This window comes from Nannobrachium achirus (assembly GCF_963921795.1).
Source record: "Nannobrachium achirus genome assembly, chromosome: 18".
NCBI classification, from domain to species: domain Eukaryota; kingdom Metazoa; phylum Chordata; class Actinopteri; order Myctophiformes; family Myctophidae; genus Nannobrachium; species Nannobrachium achirus.
In genome coordinates, this window is record NC_137825.1 from 21357112 (window position 1) to 21371355 (window position 14244).

Sequence of the window (14244 nt, forward strand, 5' to 3'; positions counted from 1 at the left end):
AATCATCTTATCCTTTTAGCCTTAAAGGAGTAGTTCACCCCAAAATGTTTTTTTTCTATTGATTACTCATGCCATGGAGACTTGAGTTCAATAATATTTTTTGGTATTTGTCACATTCCTAAGACAAAGATTTGATTATAGTAAATTTACCCCCATTGATTCCGGATGGGGACCCGAATGTATTTTGGTCCCCATCCAGAATCAATGGGAGTACATTTATTGTAATTCCATTTTTGTCTTAGGAATGCAGCAAATACAAAAAAATATTATTGAACTCAAGTCTCCATGGCATGAGTATTCAATAGGAAAAAAAAATCATTTTGGGGGTGAACTACTCCTTTAATGTCTGACTGTACCAAGTGCTGTTTGCATTTCTGACTAATAAAGTATTAAATAAATAAAAAATAATAATGTTGTTGCAGTTACCCCGGAGGTCCTGGGTCGGGTCCTGGCGGGATGGGCATGCCCCAGCACCAGCGGGGTCCCGGGGACTTCACCCAGCCCGCTGCGGCTGCTGCTGCCGCCGCCGTGGCCGCGGCCGCTGCCACAGCAACGGCCACCGCCACGGCCACCGTGGCCGCCATGCAGCAGGAGACGCAGAACAAGCAGGACATGAACCAATATGGACCGGTAGGGAGGAGAGAGACACACACACTAACTAAACTAGATCAAATGGCTCTCGACCTGATTTCAGACGAGCCATAGACCAAATAATCATAGCATACAACCACAACCACAGTTGTGGTTAGTATAATTCATTAACCAATTATATCTGGAATGGACACGATTACATTGAATATATCCATAGACATTCTACCCGGAAATACCACTCATGTTTGTTTACAAACGCTCTAATGTGGTCTATAGACCGATTTCTCAGAGCGGCAGCCATAGCTGGGGTGTCAAGCGGCGCCACTTGGCACAGCGACACTGCAGCTACATGGCAGCGCTCTGGAAAAAGGTCTATTAGGGGCCTTTTCCACCGGCAAAGAACCGGTTCCGGTTCTCTCTCCAGCCTATGGGATGAACCAGAGGTGTGCTTTTCCACCGAGAACCGGAGTTGGTTTCCGAACCGTAAAAGTTGGTTCCGAACCGGAACCACAAAATTCTTGGTTTTTCCAGTGAACCACCATCTGAACTGGGGGACAATGGCTCTGGTTCAATCTGGTGGAAACGCAAGCCGGTTCGCAAGAACAAACCAAGGTTCCAAGAAAGTTGAACCGGCACTGGTTCTGGAACCAAGGTTCTTTTGGTGGAAAAGGCCCCTTAGTGGTTCTCAACCTTTTCTGGTCAGGAGGACCCTTTTGAAAATCTTGAAAGTGTTCGCAACTTTCGGCTGCCGTATTAAGTACCGGTAGTCAGATGGCCCGGATGTTTTTGTTTTGAATGGTTATTTACTTTACTTAAAGGAGCTATAGTCAACTTTTTCATTGTAGGGCCGACACTTTGTTTACATCCTAGTCTATAGACTAGAATGTAAACAAAGTGTCGGTCTGACAATGGCCAAAATGATTATTTTATCATTATTTTACGCTTTTTGTGATAATTTTTGAATAGAAACACATATATGAAGCTTATTTTTTTATAAAATATTTTCGAAACATTATTTTTATTTTAGCATCCGTTTTTCAAGAAAAAGTTGACTATAGCTCCTTTAAAATATTAATGTTATATCATCATGCTAATTATTTGGGGAACCGACCAGTGGGGCCCATTCCACAGGTTGAGAATCACTGGTCTACTGTAGGACTGGAACCAAGTCACAGGTCCACTTGGACCAAAAATGAAGTGTCTTACTGAGCAATGTCTTTGTCTTCCAGATGAGTTCCTCTTTCCAGATGGGACCAAACCAGGTGTACAGCAGTCAGTTCATGAACCAGCCAGGGCCGCGCGGCCCCCCAAACCTCCCCGGCAGCATGGGCGCGGGCATGAACCCTTCCAACATGAGCGGCCCCCCCATGGGAATGAACCAGCCCAGGGGCCAGGGCATGGGGCCGTTCGGGGGCCACGGCCAAAGGATGCCCCAGCAAGGCTACGCAGGGCCCCGGCCCCAAGGCATGGGCATGCAGGGCATGAAGAGACCCTACCCTGGGGAGGTGAGCACGACTCCATTCAACACTTGTGATTATAGCCAAATGTTCATGGATTAGAGTTCTCACTTCTCAGTCGCCATTGACTGATTTCAGTCATTTGGATTCCATAGAAGCTGGCCGTTTTTTTATACTAACTGCGACCTACAGTCGCAAAAAGCTCACAACACATCAGCTATTTTCCGTTATTAGTTCAAATGAATGAGTATTTGAAGTGGTGAAATGAAACTAGAGGTAGAATACATGCTCAAAAGCTTGTATGTAACTACCCAATAATCACTAGTTAAACATGAATGGTCTCAGAAATGTCATAAAGGTCGAAGGTTAAAGCCTCAATCTGTGATTTCTTCAACTGGCATGTAGAACAGCAGCAACATATGCTGTACATGTAGGTATAGGCTGATAAACATCACATTTTCTGGCATCCCTCCTTTGGGCATGTCATTGTAGGTGACTGTAAAACGCTTGTAGATCTGCTATGTTAAGCATAATCAGGCTTAAGTGGTTAACAGTTATCATCATGCACCCCCCTCCCTCCCCTAGCCTAACTATGGTGGACAGCAGTATGGACCAAACAGCCAGTTTCCCAGCCAGCAGGGGCAGTACCCCCCCTCTAACGCCTCCCGGCCGCTGCCATCGCCCAACTACCCCGGCCAGAGGATGCCAGGCCAGCAGATCCAGGGCCAGTACCCCCCGCCTAGCGGAGCCATGGGCCAGTACTACAAGGTAAGACCAAGCACCATGGCTCCGTGTGCATGTCTATATGCCAGTGGTCAGGGTTGATTTCGTCGACTAAAGGCAAGCTATGGTGAAAAAAGTACGTTGACTACCTTTTTTCACTGACTAAAACTATATAAAAAGGTAAACTAAATAAAAACTGTCTAAAACTAAGACTAAATATATTGACAAATATTTAAAAAAAAATCAAACTAGACTAAAATGTTAGGGTGGCAGTAGGACTAGTGGAGAAGAGATCCAGTAGAACTAAAAGACAAGTCACTTTATGTTCAGTTGCACTCCACCGGTGTTGCGCTCTGAAAACAGCAGATCTACAAGCTCACAACGTGTCGACGCATTGCGTGTTTGTAGATCGGCTATTTTCAGCACTCAAACAAGTGTATTATGACGCCATCAAGGCCTGTGACTAAAATCTTATATTATTTAGTCGAGTCGACTAAAACTAGACTGGCCAGTGGTTTTGATACTTGGCCTGGTAAAGTTTGAAATACACTGGTACTGTAATAGCCTATACCATTTGGTAACCACTGTTATCCACAGTGGCATGGCTGGCACCAGTAGGGTTTCCCTCTCTGAAACCTGGCAAAGCTGGTGCATTGCATGCATGCATACATGCATTGATGTTGCTCCAGTACACAGGGTCTTTATGCAAGGTGCCTTTCTTTGCATTCTTGGGAGCATTTCTGCTAAATAGTATGTAACCCCCAGAGTCCTCAACCAAGATCGTTTGTTTTTCTTCCAATTACAGCAAGAGCCACCTTTTAATGGCCAAGCCAATAACTTCTCTGGGAGTGGATATCAGTACAGCCAAGGCAGTATGAACGGGGTAAGTTCATTAAAAACATTACATTCTAATGATTAACTCTACCACAGCTGCTATCGTATTATTGTACATACGATACTGAAGATATAGAACTGTTTCTCCAGGTCAGATCCGGGGACCACCAGGTGTCCAAATGGACACTTATGGGTCTGTAACTCAAATGGAACCAAATGGAACCAAATGGACCCTATACGGGTCCATTTGTTTCCATTTGTACACTGTCAGAGTTAAATTAACGCTGTAGATTTGACTGCAGAGATCGGGGTGCCAGAGGATATAAAACCAGTAGTCCTTGAAATCACTGCCACATACTGTAGGAAATAATGTTTGTCTTTTGGCTTCTGTATCCATGCATTGCAGCCGCCCAGACCGGTGGGCAACTACCCTCACTCCCCGGTGCCGGGCAACCCGACGCCACCAATGACCCCCGGAAGTAATATCCCTCCATATCTGTCACCAAACCAGGACGTCAAGCCCCCCTTCCCTCCCGACATCAAACCAAATATCTCTGCACTTCCTCCTCCTCCAGGTGAGTGTGCCCTGAACTTGCCAGGCAAATTGAGAATAGTGTAACTTTTAGTGTTTTGTTTTTGTGGCTCCTGAATTGGCACCGGTACTCTGTTTCTGCATGCTCTGAATGTGTGTTTGAGGTTACTTAAAGGACAACTTTGTTTTTTACAACAAGGGTTCATATTTTAGACCAGGGGTCTTCAACGTTTTCAGGCCGGGGACCCCCAAACTGATGGGGAGATGGAGCAGGGACCCCCTACCACCTCGTAGGGTGAGGGGGTCGGGGCTACGACATATTTTTATTTTAAACATGTACAAGTTACAGCGAGCAGGGTGGGCCGTACCACTACCATTTCTAAACATACTACTTATTAACTGAGAACCAATGTCAATAATATCAACAATCTGTCAATTGCATAGTAATCATGTATTCAAGCTATTCAAAATGGATAGAATCATGATTTATTTTTTAACATAAATGTGAAAAATGAAAAAAAAAAAAAAGAAAACATTTTTTGAAATCTTTTTTTTTTTTTCTTTTTTTTTTTAAGCAATAATTTCGCGGACCCCCTGCAGTACCTCCGCGGACCCCCTGGGGGTCGCGGACCCCCTGTTGAAGACCCCTGTTTTAGACAGTCATTAGAAAAAAGAAAAGATGAGTGTTAAAATGTTTTCTTTCTATCGTTTTTGTGATTTTAACGATTTTGATTTGCATGCATGCTCCCAGGTTGGGGGCATGCATGCATGTGGCTAAATATGTCTTTTAAGACACAATAAGCCCATTCCCAAGATGCACCGCAATCTTTCATGGGCAGATGTGACTTATGGGAGCTGGTGTAAAATAGTAACAAAGGAATTACCGGCTTATTGTGTCTAAAAAGACATGTTTAACCACTTGTACGCATGCCTCCAAACACTGAAATTGAAATACAAAAATTGCTAAAACAATAATAAGCAGTAAATGAAAACATTTTAACACTCATCTTTTCTTTTCTCTAATTACAATCTAAAATATGAACACTGTCTTGTTGTAAAAAGTTGTCCTTTAAGTAGGAATCCTATCCTAACAGAAAGTAGGCCACAGTTTGAGCCCGTCTGCTCTCCTCTCCTCTCTCCTCCCACAGCCAACCCTAATGACTGTCTCCTCTCCTCTCCACCTCCCACAGCCAACCCTAATGAGGAGCTGCGGCTGACGTTCCCAGTGCGGGACGGGGTGGTCCTGGAGCCCTTCAGGCTAGAGCACAACCTGGCTGTCAGCAACCATGTCTTCCATCTACGACCCTCCGTGCACCAGACCCTCATGTGGAGGTAGAACAGCGCCACGTACAATATACACCAGTGTTCCCCAAACTTATTAATTTGAAGGATGATCTGCATTATTAGGCCCACATTTTTTGTATCTCTGGGACCCCAATCTACACTGTACACTCCCCTCGTGGCCCGGGGACCCCTAGGGGTCACACCAGACACCCCATGTATTGTGAAGGTCATCTCTGACAGGCTGAAACCCCGCATCTCCATATTTCAATTTTCTTCGTCATACAAGAGTGTCAATTGAGAAAAGCTTGTCGTTTAATACATTTGATAGTGAAAGTCAGGTCTGTGGATTTTATAAATATTGAACCAACTGAACCAATGAAAAGTATTAACACAAGCTTGCAACTAAATAACAACTACATTTCGATCCATATCAGAATACAGCTTCATTTTTTTCCATTCCATACCTTGTCCGTTTTCTTTTTTTTCTTTTTTCACTTGACAGTGACTATATACATACAGTATACCCAGTTCTTTCCTGAACACACCTACAGTATCATCACACAGGGCACCAACATCCTCAAATCAGGCATAACAACAGATCTGTTATTTCTTCTCTTCTGGTGCAGGTCGGACCTTGAGCTGCAGTTCAAGTGCTACCACCACGAGGACCGTCAGATGAACACCAACTGGCCCGCCTCCGTCCAGGTCAGCGTCAACGCCACGCCGCTCACCATCGAGAGGGGCGACAACAAGACCTCCCATAAACCCTTGCACCTGAAGCACGTGTGCCAACCGGGACGCAACACCATCCAGATCACCGTCACCGCCTGCTGCTGCGTGAGTACTAGTGCACGGAATCACAATCACACTTGCGTTGGCACGTCACACAGGTTTACACAGGTGTGAAGGAAAAACAAGTGGGTGAATTTGTTTAGTCATGTGTGGTTTTCAGGAAAGGGGGAGTGGGGAGAGGGAGTGCAAGGAGAAAAACATAGGAAAGATTATAGAAACAAAAGAAGAATCAAATATATATACATTTTTATACCTAGCATAAAAAAGTAGCATAAGGTGCAGGTTTGAAAAAGATAGCAGTAGTTTGAGTACATGATATACAGCACTAGAAAGGTATAGGCATATACAGTATATGAGATATATTTGGAATATTAAAAAATGTTTTTCAAAATAGTAAAGAGATTAAGAGGGGTAAGGCATGGACAAAAATTGAGCCCTATATAGTCTTACGTGCTATTGACATAGTCCACATGAAAATAGAAAAACACATTGGTAACACAGGATGATGATGACGTTGATGTGTGCTTTCTGTCCACAGTCTCACCTGTTCGTGCTTCAGCTGGTGCACCGGCCCTCGGTCCGCTCGGTCCTGCAGGGCCTACTGAAGAAGAGGCTTCTGCCCGCAGAGCACTGCATCACCAAAGGTACGTACGTGCCAAAGCCCCGTACGGTACCATTCATGCTCCATCATACAAGGGCTTTGCGTGCCAAAGACAGGCGATCTATGAGCTATAAGCTCATTATTTTCTTAGTTTTATTTATTTATAATAACCTTCACTGTCACACCTTGATTGTTTGAAAGTGTCCTACTCTCTCGCATTGTGAGCTTGTGGATCTGCTATTTTCCAAAGATTTTTAATACATTTGAAAACTTGTGAAACAGGATATTCTGCATAATGAGTACTTTCTACTTTCGATACTTTTAGTTTCCAAGTACATTTTGATGCCAATACTTTGTACTTTCACTCAAGTGGTATTGATACTTTCACTCAAGTAGAAATACGTGTGTAACTTTTCCACCACTGCCTATTAGCAACCGCCAACCATCTTTCTCCCACCTCGGGGCGGCAGTGGCTCAGGGGTAGAGAAACCGTCATTAGAACACAGAGGGTTCCCGAGGGGGTTCCCAGTTCGATCCCAGGCTCTCCTAGAGTTAGTGTCGAAGAGTCCTTGAGCAAGACTCTGAACCCCTAGTTGCTCTTGGTGAGCAGTTTGGTGCCTTGCATGGTTTCCTTTGCCATTGGTGTTTAAATGGGTGAATGTAATGCACAATCTCTGTAACGCTACATAAATGCACCATTTACCAGGCATTTACCTTCCCTCCCTTGCAGTCAAGAGGAACTTCAGCAGCGTAGCGGCGTCCTCGGGCGGCACCTCGCTCAACGGGGAGGACGGCGTGGAGCAGACGGCCATCAAGGTGTCGCTCAAATGTCCCATCACCTTCCGACGGATACAGCTTCCAGCCAGGGGACACGACTGCAAACACGTCCAGGCGAGTGATGCTCAGCGCTTAACCCATTTAACCCATTTAGGCCTAGAATTATTGAATGCTTTAACCAGTGAAAAATAGCAGATATACAAGCTCACAGCGCGGCACCGAGTGCCACGCTTGTGAGCTTGTAGATCTGCTATTTTGGGAAAAAGTCGTGAAAATGTGTGCAAATCTTTGAATATGTGTATTTTTAAAGTGAACGTTTGTGACTAAAATTTTGCTTCTGGGGGGTCCCTAGGACAAAATATTTTGAGATGGGGGTCCGTGGCCAAATAAATATCATTTTGGGGGTCCTTCACATCAAAAAGTTTGAGAACCACTGACATAGTAGTCTCTCAAGATCAGACTAACTGAGCTCCAGTTAAGTGAAAAGGACCTTTTCTTTGATGATGGCTGGCCAGATTGCTGACATAGAAACACAGCTTTTTCAAAAAATCGTAGAAGAATTCAAAAGACACTTATAGAATCGGGTCAAAATTCAAATTTTCATGATTTTTCTAAAATAGCAGATATACAAGCTCACAGCGCGGCACTCGGTGCCGCGCTGTGAGCTTGTAGATCTGCTATTTTTCAATAGTTAAAGCATAAAATAATGATACACAATAAAGTGTACCCGTTCAAGACCCGAGGACCCTATAGGACTCTATAAATGTCTTCTAAATCCTGACAGGTTTTCTGAAAAACCTATGTTTCTATATTAGTGGAGCTCTAGTGGAATATTGAGCTGGATGTGTGATGTGATGGTTTGTGGTTTGTCTACTTGCAGTGCTTCGATTTGGAATCGTATTTACAACTGAACTGTGAGCGGGGGACGTGGCGGTGTCCTGTATGCAAGTAAGTGTCTCCAGCTCGATATGTATATTTGTATTTGTTACGAATCTCTTTATTGCTTTTGCACAGGCACAAAAACCAAGAAACCGTGACACATTATAATTACAAAGAGTTCTGTCATTCTTTGTAAAATATATATTTTCTTTGTTAAAATTGTATAGCATTTCGATAGTAATCATTGCTAGAGAGTGTTTGTTCCATAAAATGGGTCTCCACCTCATGAACATAAAGTTTGGTATGCACTGTCGTGTAATGTCAAGTCTCATCTGTCTCCCTTTGTTCCTCCCTTAACAGTAAAACAGCATTATTAGAAGGCCTGGAAGTGGACCAGTACATGTGGGGAATCTTGAACGCTATCCAAAAGTAAGTGACAAAGTACCTTTCACAACTTCTTATTAGTGTGATGCCCATTCGGAATGCATGCCCCTTCAGTTATGCATTAATTACCCTTTGCAGCCGTATGTTGTCAGAGTATTTAGTGCAGTTCCCATTATCATCGTACTTGGAGGACATTAGTCCTCCAAGTACAGTACTGTTTAGAACAACAGTACAAGTACTGTTTCCCAAGCAGTCAGGACCCATACAGCCAATTTTGTGTTGCGAGTTAATACGCCTTTATTTTTTTGTTCCCTACATTTTGTTTTGAATTATTAGTTCAAAAGATAAAAAAAAAAAAAAAACACCAAATTTTTCACAAGTTAAAAGCGAACCGTAAAAAAATACTTTTATGAAATAGTAAAAATAGAAGATCTACAAGCTGATGCTAAGTGTTGTGAGCTTGTAAGATCGTCTATTTTCAATAGTTTGGGTTCCCGCGGAGACATACGGTAGAATTTCTCTTTTGGGTCTCGAGCTAAAACGTTTGGGAACCACTGGTCTATGTTGTTTCACCTCCTCGCAGTTTCACCAATTAAGATATATATATATTTATTTTTTCTTCTCTCTACCCAGCTCCGAATTTGAGGAGGTGACGATTGACCCGACATGTAGCTGGCGGCCGGTGGCCATTAAGTCAGACATCCACATCAAAGAGGATCCAGACGGACCGCTGGCCAAGAGGTTTAAGACTATGAGCCCCAGCCAGATGATCATGCCCAATGTGATGGAAATGATAGCCCAGCTCGGACCCGGGCCCTCGCCCTATCCCTCGTTGCCCAACCAACAGGGGGGCAACAACAGCGAATACGGCAACCAAGGTGGGCTATACCTGTTGCCTGTTACCTTCCTGCCTTGTGGCACATAAGGCTATGCCAGTGTTGATCAAACCTTCTCATTTCAAGGACCCAAGTTTGATAAGCATGAGACCACGGACCCCCATCTGATTTGAGTGGTGCTCCTAGAAGGAGCTAAGCTCCAACATCTGGCTTTGTCAAAAGTTTATTGTACACCCAGGGTCACATTGGCCAAGCTTTGCAGGGCGCTTAATGAAATTAACTCATAAATGGCAACGCTCACTTCACACTAGATCTGATTTTTATTAGAATCTCTGGGCTCTACACATTTCTCAGTATTAATTTACAGTTACAGAGTTACAGACCCGTAAGGTTCTATTTGGTTCCTAATGGTGATTGGTGATTTCGCTGGTGATAATCTAAACCCGTGGTCATCTAAACCCGAAGCTCAGCAATGACTTTGAAGATAGTGATACAGTATGTACAGTACAGTATATGGACGTTTAGCTGGGTGAATGTAAAGTCCTTCAAATGATACTGACATCTTGGCACGTGTATTGACTCTTTTTTTGATTTTGTCTTGCAGGCAACAGTTACCAGGGGCACGGGAACTTTGATTTCCCACATGGCAACCCTGGTGGTACGTCGATGAATGACTTCATGCACGGTCCCCCGCAGCTGTCGCACCCGCCTGACATGCCCAGCAGCCTGATGGCTCACGACAAGCCACTCTCTCACAACATGCCAGACTCAGTGAGTTTTGTAAATTTATACACAGTGGCTCCAGCGTTAGTGTCTCTTTGTTCTGTGCTTATTTATTAAAGCTGCGTAAGACCAGACCATAGACGTAAGCCATTTACCATGAGAGGGAGTGGGTTGTTGGCTGATTTACCACTGTTTCAGGGTTGTGGCACGAGGCGAAGCTACCACTTCTACCATATAAATGAAAGAAAACACAGTTGTAACTTGCAAGGTTGGAAACGTTACAAATGCAACACAACAGTGGGCGGGGTCCATGAGCCAACTCAAGGTTGTTGACTGATGTTTTAAGCCAATCAGAATCCAGTATCTGAACATTTGACCACAAAAAGTGGTAGAAATAGAGGTAAACGCCTCCTTCGGCTCTGGGGTGTCTGTATCGCGGGTGTCATTTTGGCAGAGGGCAAGCTTCCGTGTGCGTCACAATATCAGAAGTTTGTTAGGCCAATCAGACACTGGTGGGGGGGCGGGTCTTTTTGTAACAGGGTGTGTTCCGATATACAGTAGCAACTGAGATTACTGGTCTGCCCCCTGGTCGTTGGTTTATTCGAACGCACCCAAGATTCTGATCTGAGTCCCGGAAAAGACTCACTGTGATTGGCCAGTAGTCACTTTGAGTGGCAGCGTGCCTTCCGCACTTCTGCACTCCCGTTTTTACAGGTCGCGCCAATAAACTGCAGTGGCGAATGAGGTATCTAGCTTTTATATCTATGGACCAGACGATCAGACATCTCCTACAAAGTCTGGCCCGGGGGCCGATCGTGGCACGATTGCAGATTTGATATGGCCCGTGGCTTCCTTCCTAAAAAGTATTATCTATGGTCTGCCAGTGTACTGTAGTCATGTGAAATTCATACGATGTTTTGAAATGAACTTGGGCAGATGACCCTTTAGGCCTATATTATCAATAATTAAAGTGCTCTACCACACAAATCGGACCAACATATTCACCCAAAACAAAGCTACGATTTGCAGCTTTAACGTCTTATTTTTTTTAACTCCCCAGATACCTCATCCTGCCAGCACTGACCAGCCTCACAGCTCCTTGCAGCAGAGCTTGCAACACGCCTCCCCGCACCCTGGCAACCACTCGGGGCAGCAGCTACACCACGGCGGGCCTCCGCAGTCCTCGCGGCAGCCTCCAACTCCTCAGCAGCAGCAACAGCAGCAGCAACAGCAACAACAACAGCAGCAACATCAGCAACAGCAGCAACAGCAGCAGCAACAGCAGCAGCAACAACAGCAGCAGCAGCAACAACAGCAACAACAACAACAGCAGCAGCAGCAGCAGCAACAGCAGTCTGGTCCCAACAGCCATCCACACGGGGACTTGTCCTTCAACCCCTCGTCCTTGGACAGCCAAGCGGGGTCGGACATGCCCGAGCCTTCCTTAGATGTGAGTTGGTGCAAAGCAGCGGACGCGGGAAGGGGTCATCATTATGTCCTATAATCCAGTGTTTCTCAAACTTTTACATTTCAAGTTCTCCCCTTAACTCTGACAGTGTACAAATGAAACGAAATGAACCCTAACAGGTCCATTTGTACACTGTCGGAGTTACAGACTTGTAATGGTCAATTTAGACCCCCATAAAGGAACCCACAGAGTCCCTGGGTCCCCAGTTAAAACATGATTATTTCGGGGGTCACGGCCTGAAAAGGTTGAGAACCACTGGCTACCTGTCTTTGGGCATTGCGCATAGGAGTAAGTGACCTGTTATTGAGCTGAATTATTGTTATATAGTCCTGGAAATTGGGTTAAATATTCTGGAAAACTTTTGGAAATTAATTGGTAAAAATGTGTGGGAACCCTGTAAGAAGCGATGGTTCTAACTTCTCTCCCCTCCCCTTCTCCTCCTCCTCCGTGCAGCTTCTCCCAGAGCTGGCCAACCCAGACGAGCTGCTGTCTTACCTGGACCCTCCGGACCTCCCCAGCAATAGCAACGATGACCTCCTGTCCCTGTTTGAGAACAACTGAGGCAATTCAGACACACAACACTCTCTCTCACACACACCCACACGCACACACACACAACACACACAGATATAAACTTCTCCGAATGCCCAGGCATTTCCCTGTGAGCCCCGGGCAGCACTCTCTCTCTCTCTCAGTACTTGATGAAAACACAAAGATGCACTCCCTCTCTCTTCTTCCTCTTGTACAGTTTTGATTCGCCAGCAGCACAGACTGACTGAACGAGGTTTGAAAAAAAAAAAAAAACTCAAAGGCGTGCGGCGCTAAATAGCGCTAGCGCGGCGATACCTTTTTGAACTGTGCAGCTATATTCAGTTGTCGTTTTTTTGTTTTTGTTTTCGTTTTGTTTTTTTTGTTTAGTTTTTTAAAACGTCACACGTGTTTGTGTGCACATTTAGGAGAAAAAAACTAAAGTGTTGTAGCATTTTTGTTTTTTATATTCACGTTTTATTTTCCTTTTTTTATTTTTATGTTTTTGAGAAGAAAAAGGAATCCATTGTATAAAACAGAAAAAGAACTGTAAAAAAATTAGAAAAAAAAAGAAAAAGGAAAAATAATATTAATCTGCGCTATCTGGCCAGTATGCATTATTGTCTCTATACGTTGTTCCCATCTTGCAAAGGCCACCGCTTCTCTCTGTCACCGTGCCCTGTTTCCAAGTCTGGGTGGTTAGCACTGTACTGTTCTGTTGTGTTCTATTCTGTCAGCCACTCATCACGCAGAGCAGCGCTTCTCAAAGTTTACGGAACCAAATGTTAACTCTGAGAGTGTAAGATTTGGTTCCATTTGTACACTCTCAGAGTTACAGTCCTTTAACATCCATTTCGTCATTGTCGGGTGGAAACCTTTTATGTCCAAAACCTTCCTTTTTTGTTATTATTTAAAAAAACTATTTATAGTAGTAAAAATAGCAGATCTACAAGCACACAACAAGGCGTTGTGTGCGTGTAGATCTGCTCACTTTTGTATGATGTAAGTAAGGCTTTCATTTATGCAAAAACATACAGAACACATTTTAAACTTGGAGATACAAGGTTTTGACCTGACAGTGACGATTTGGTTCCTAACTATCTACAATTCTGCGGGGGACCCCTTGTAACTCCCTCTTATCATTTCAAGGACCCCCCCTCCTAGTTTCATATGCATTAGGCCACAGCCCCCTCCCCTCCCTTTTGATCTCTGGGACTCCAGTCTACACTGTACATGTTTTTATTTTATTTTAACTTTGAGAGTGTACATAATGGAACCAAATGGACCCATACAAATGGTCCATTTGGTTCCGTTGAGTTAAGAGACCGGTAACTCCACCTCCTCACTCACAGACCCCTGGGGGGACCCCGGACCCCAGGTTGAGAACCAGTGATGTAAAGCACAAGAGATCACGGCGATGCAAAAAAAAGGAAAAAAGAACAGCAGGACGCAAGTGTCACCTTTAGTTTCTTTTCTCCCCTCCTCTCCCCTCCCCCACCCTCTCCAACCCATACGTTGAACATATTTGTGTTGGGGTGGGGGGATAACCAGCTTCCACTTTCTCCAGAACTGCTATGTGTGATGATATATGTGTCGTTTAAAATATAAATAAAACGACATGTCCTCTCGAAGGGACGGCTGGAACGGAGAGTATTACGGCCCGAACCATCTACACGGGGAGAGAGACTCTGAAATAACGAAGATTTCTAATCCCGACAGAGAATAGCATTTCTTTTGTTTGTTTGTGTGTGTGTGTGTGTGTGTGTGTGTGTGTGTGTGTGTGTGTGTGTGTGTGTGTGTGTGCACGTACTGCTTCTTCCTGTAGCCCATATGTA

At 44.3% G+C, this 14244-nt stretch overlaps 1 protein-coding gene across 1 annotated transcript in view; it reads left to right on the forward strand.

Moving 5' to 3' along the window:
• LOC308303377 (zinc finger MIZ domain-containing protein 1-like) overlaps positions 1–12442 on the forward strand; it is a gene marked incomplete at its 3' end in the record, with an annotated part of 78058 nt that extends 65616 nt beyond the window's left edge. Inside the window, exons 7-21 of the mRNA XM_080747730.1 lie at positions 423–630; positions 1839–2096; positions 2634–2816; positions 3577–3654; positions 4012–4180; positions 5328–5469; positions 6048–6258; positions 6752–6857; positions 7545–7705; positions 8472–8539; positions 8831–8899; positions 9488–9732; positions 10295–10461; positions 11474–11863; positions 12335–12442. Coding sequence (XP_080603856.1) covers positions 423–630; positions 1839–2096; positions 2634–2816; positions 3577–3654; positions 4012–4180; positions 5328–5469; positions 6048–6258; positions 6752–6857; positions 7545–7705; positions 8472–8539; positions 8831–8899; positions 9488–9732; positions 10295–10461; positions 11474–11863; positions 12335–12442 — 2563 coding nt within the window. The remainder of the gene's footprint in view (positions 1–422; positions 631–1838; positions 2097–2633; positions 2817–3576; positions 3655–4011; positions 4181–5327; positions 5470–6047; positions 6259–6751; positions 6858–7544; positions 7706–8471; positions 8540–8830; positions 8900–9487; positions 9733–10294; positions 10462–11473; positions 11864–12334) is intronic.
• Between the last annotated feature and the right edge of the window lie 1802 nt (positions 12443–14244).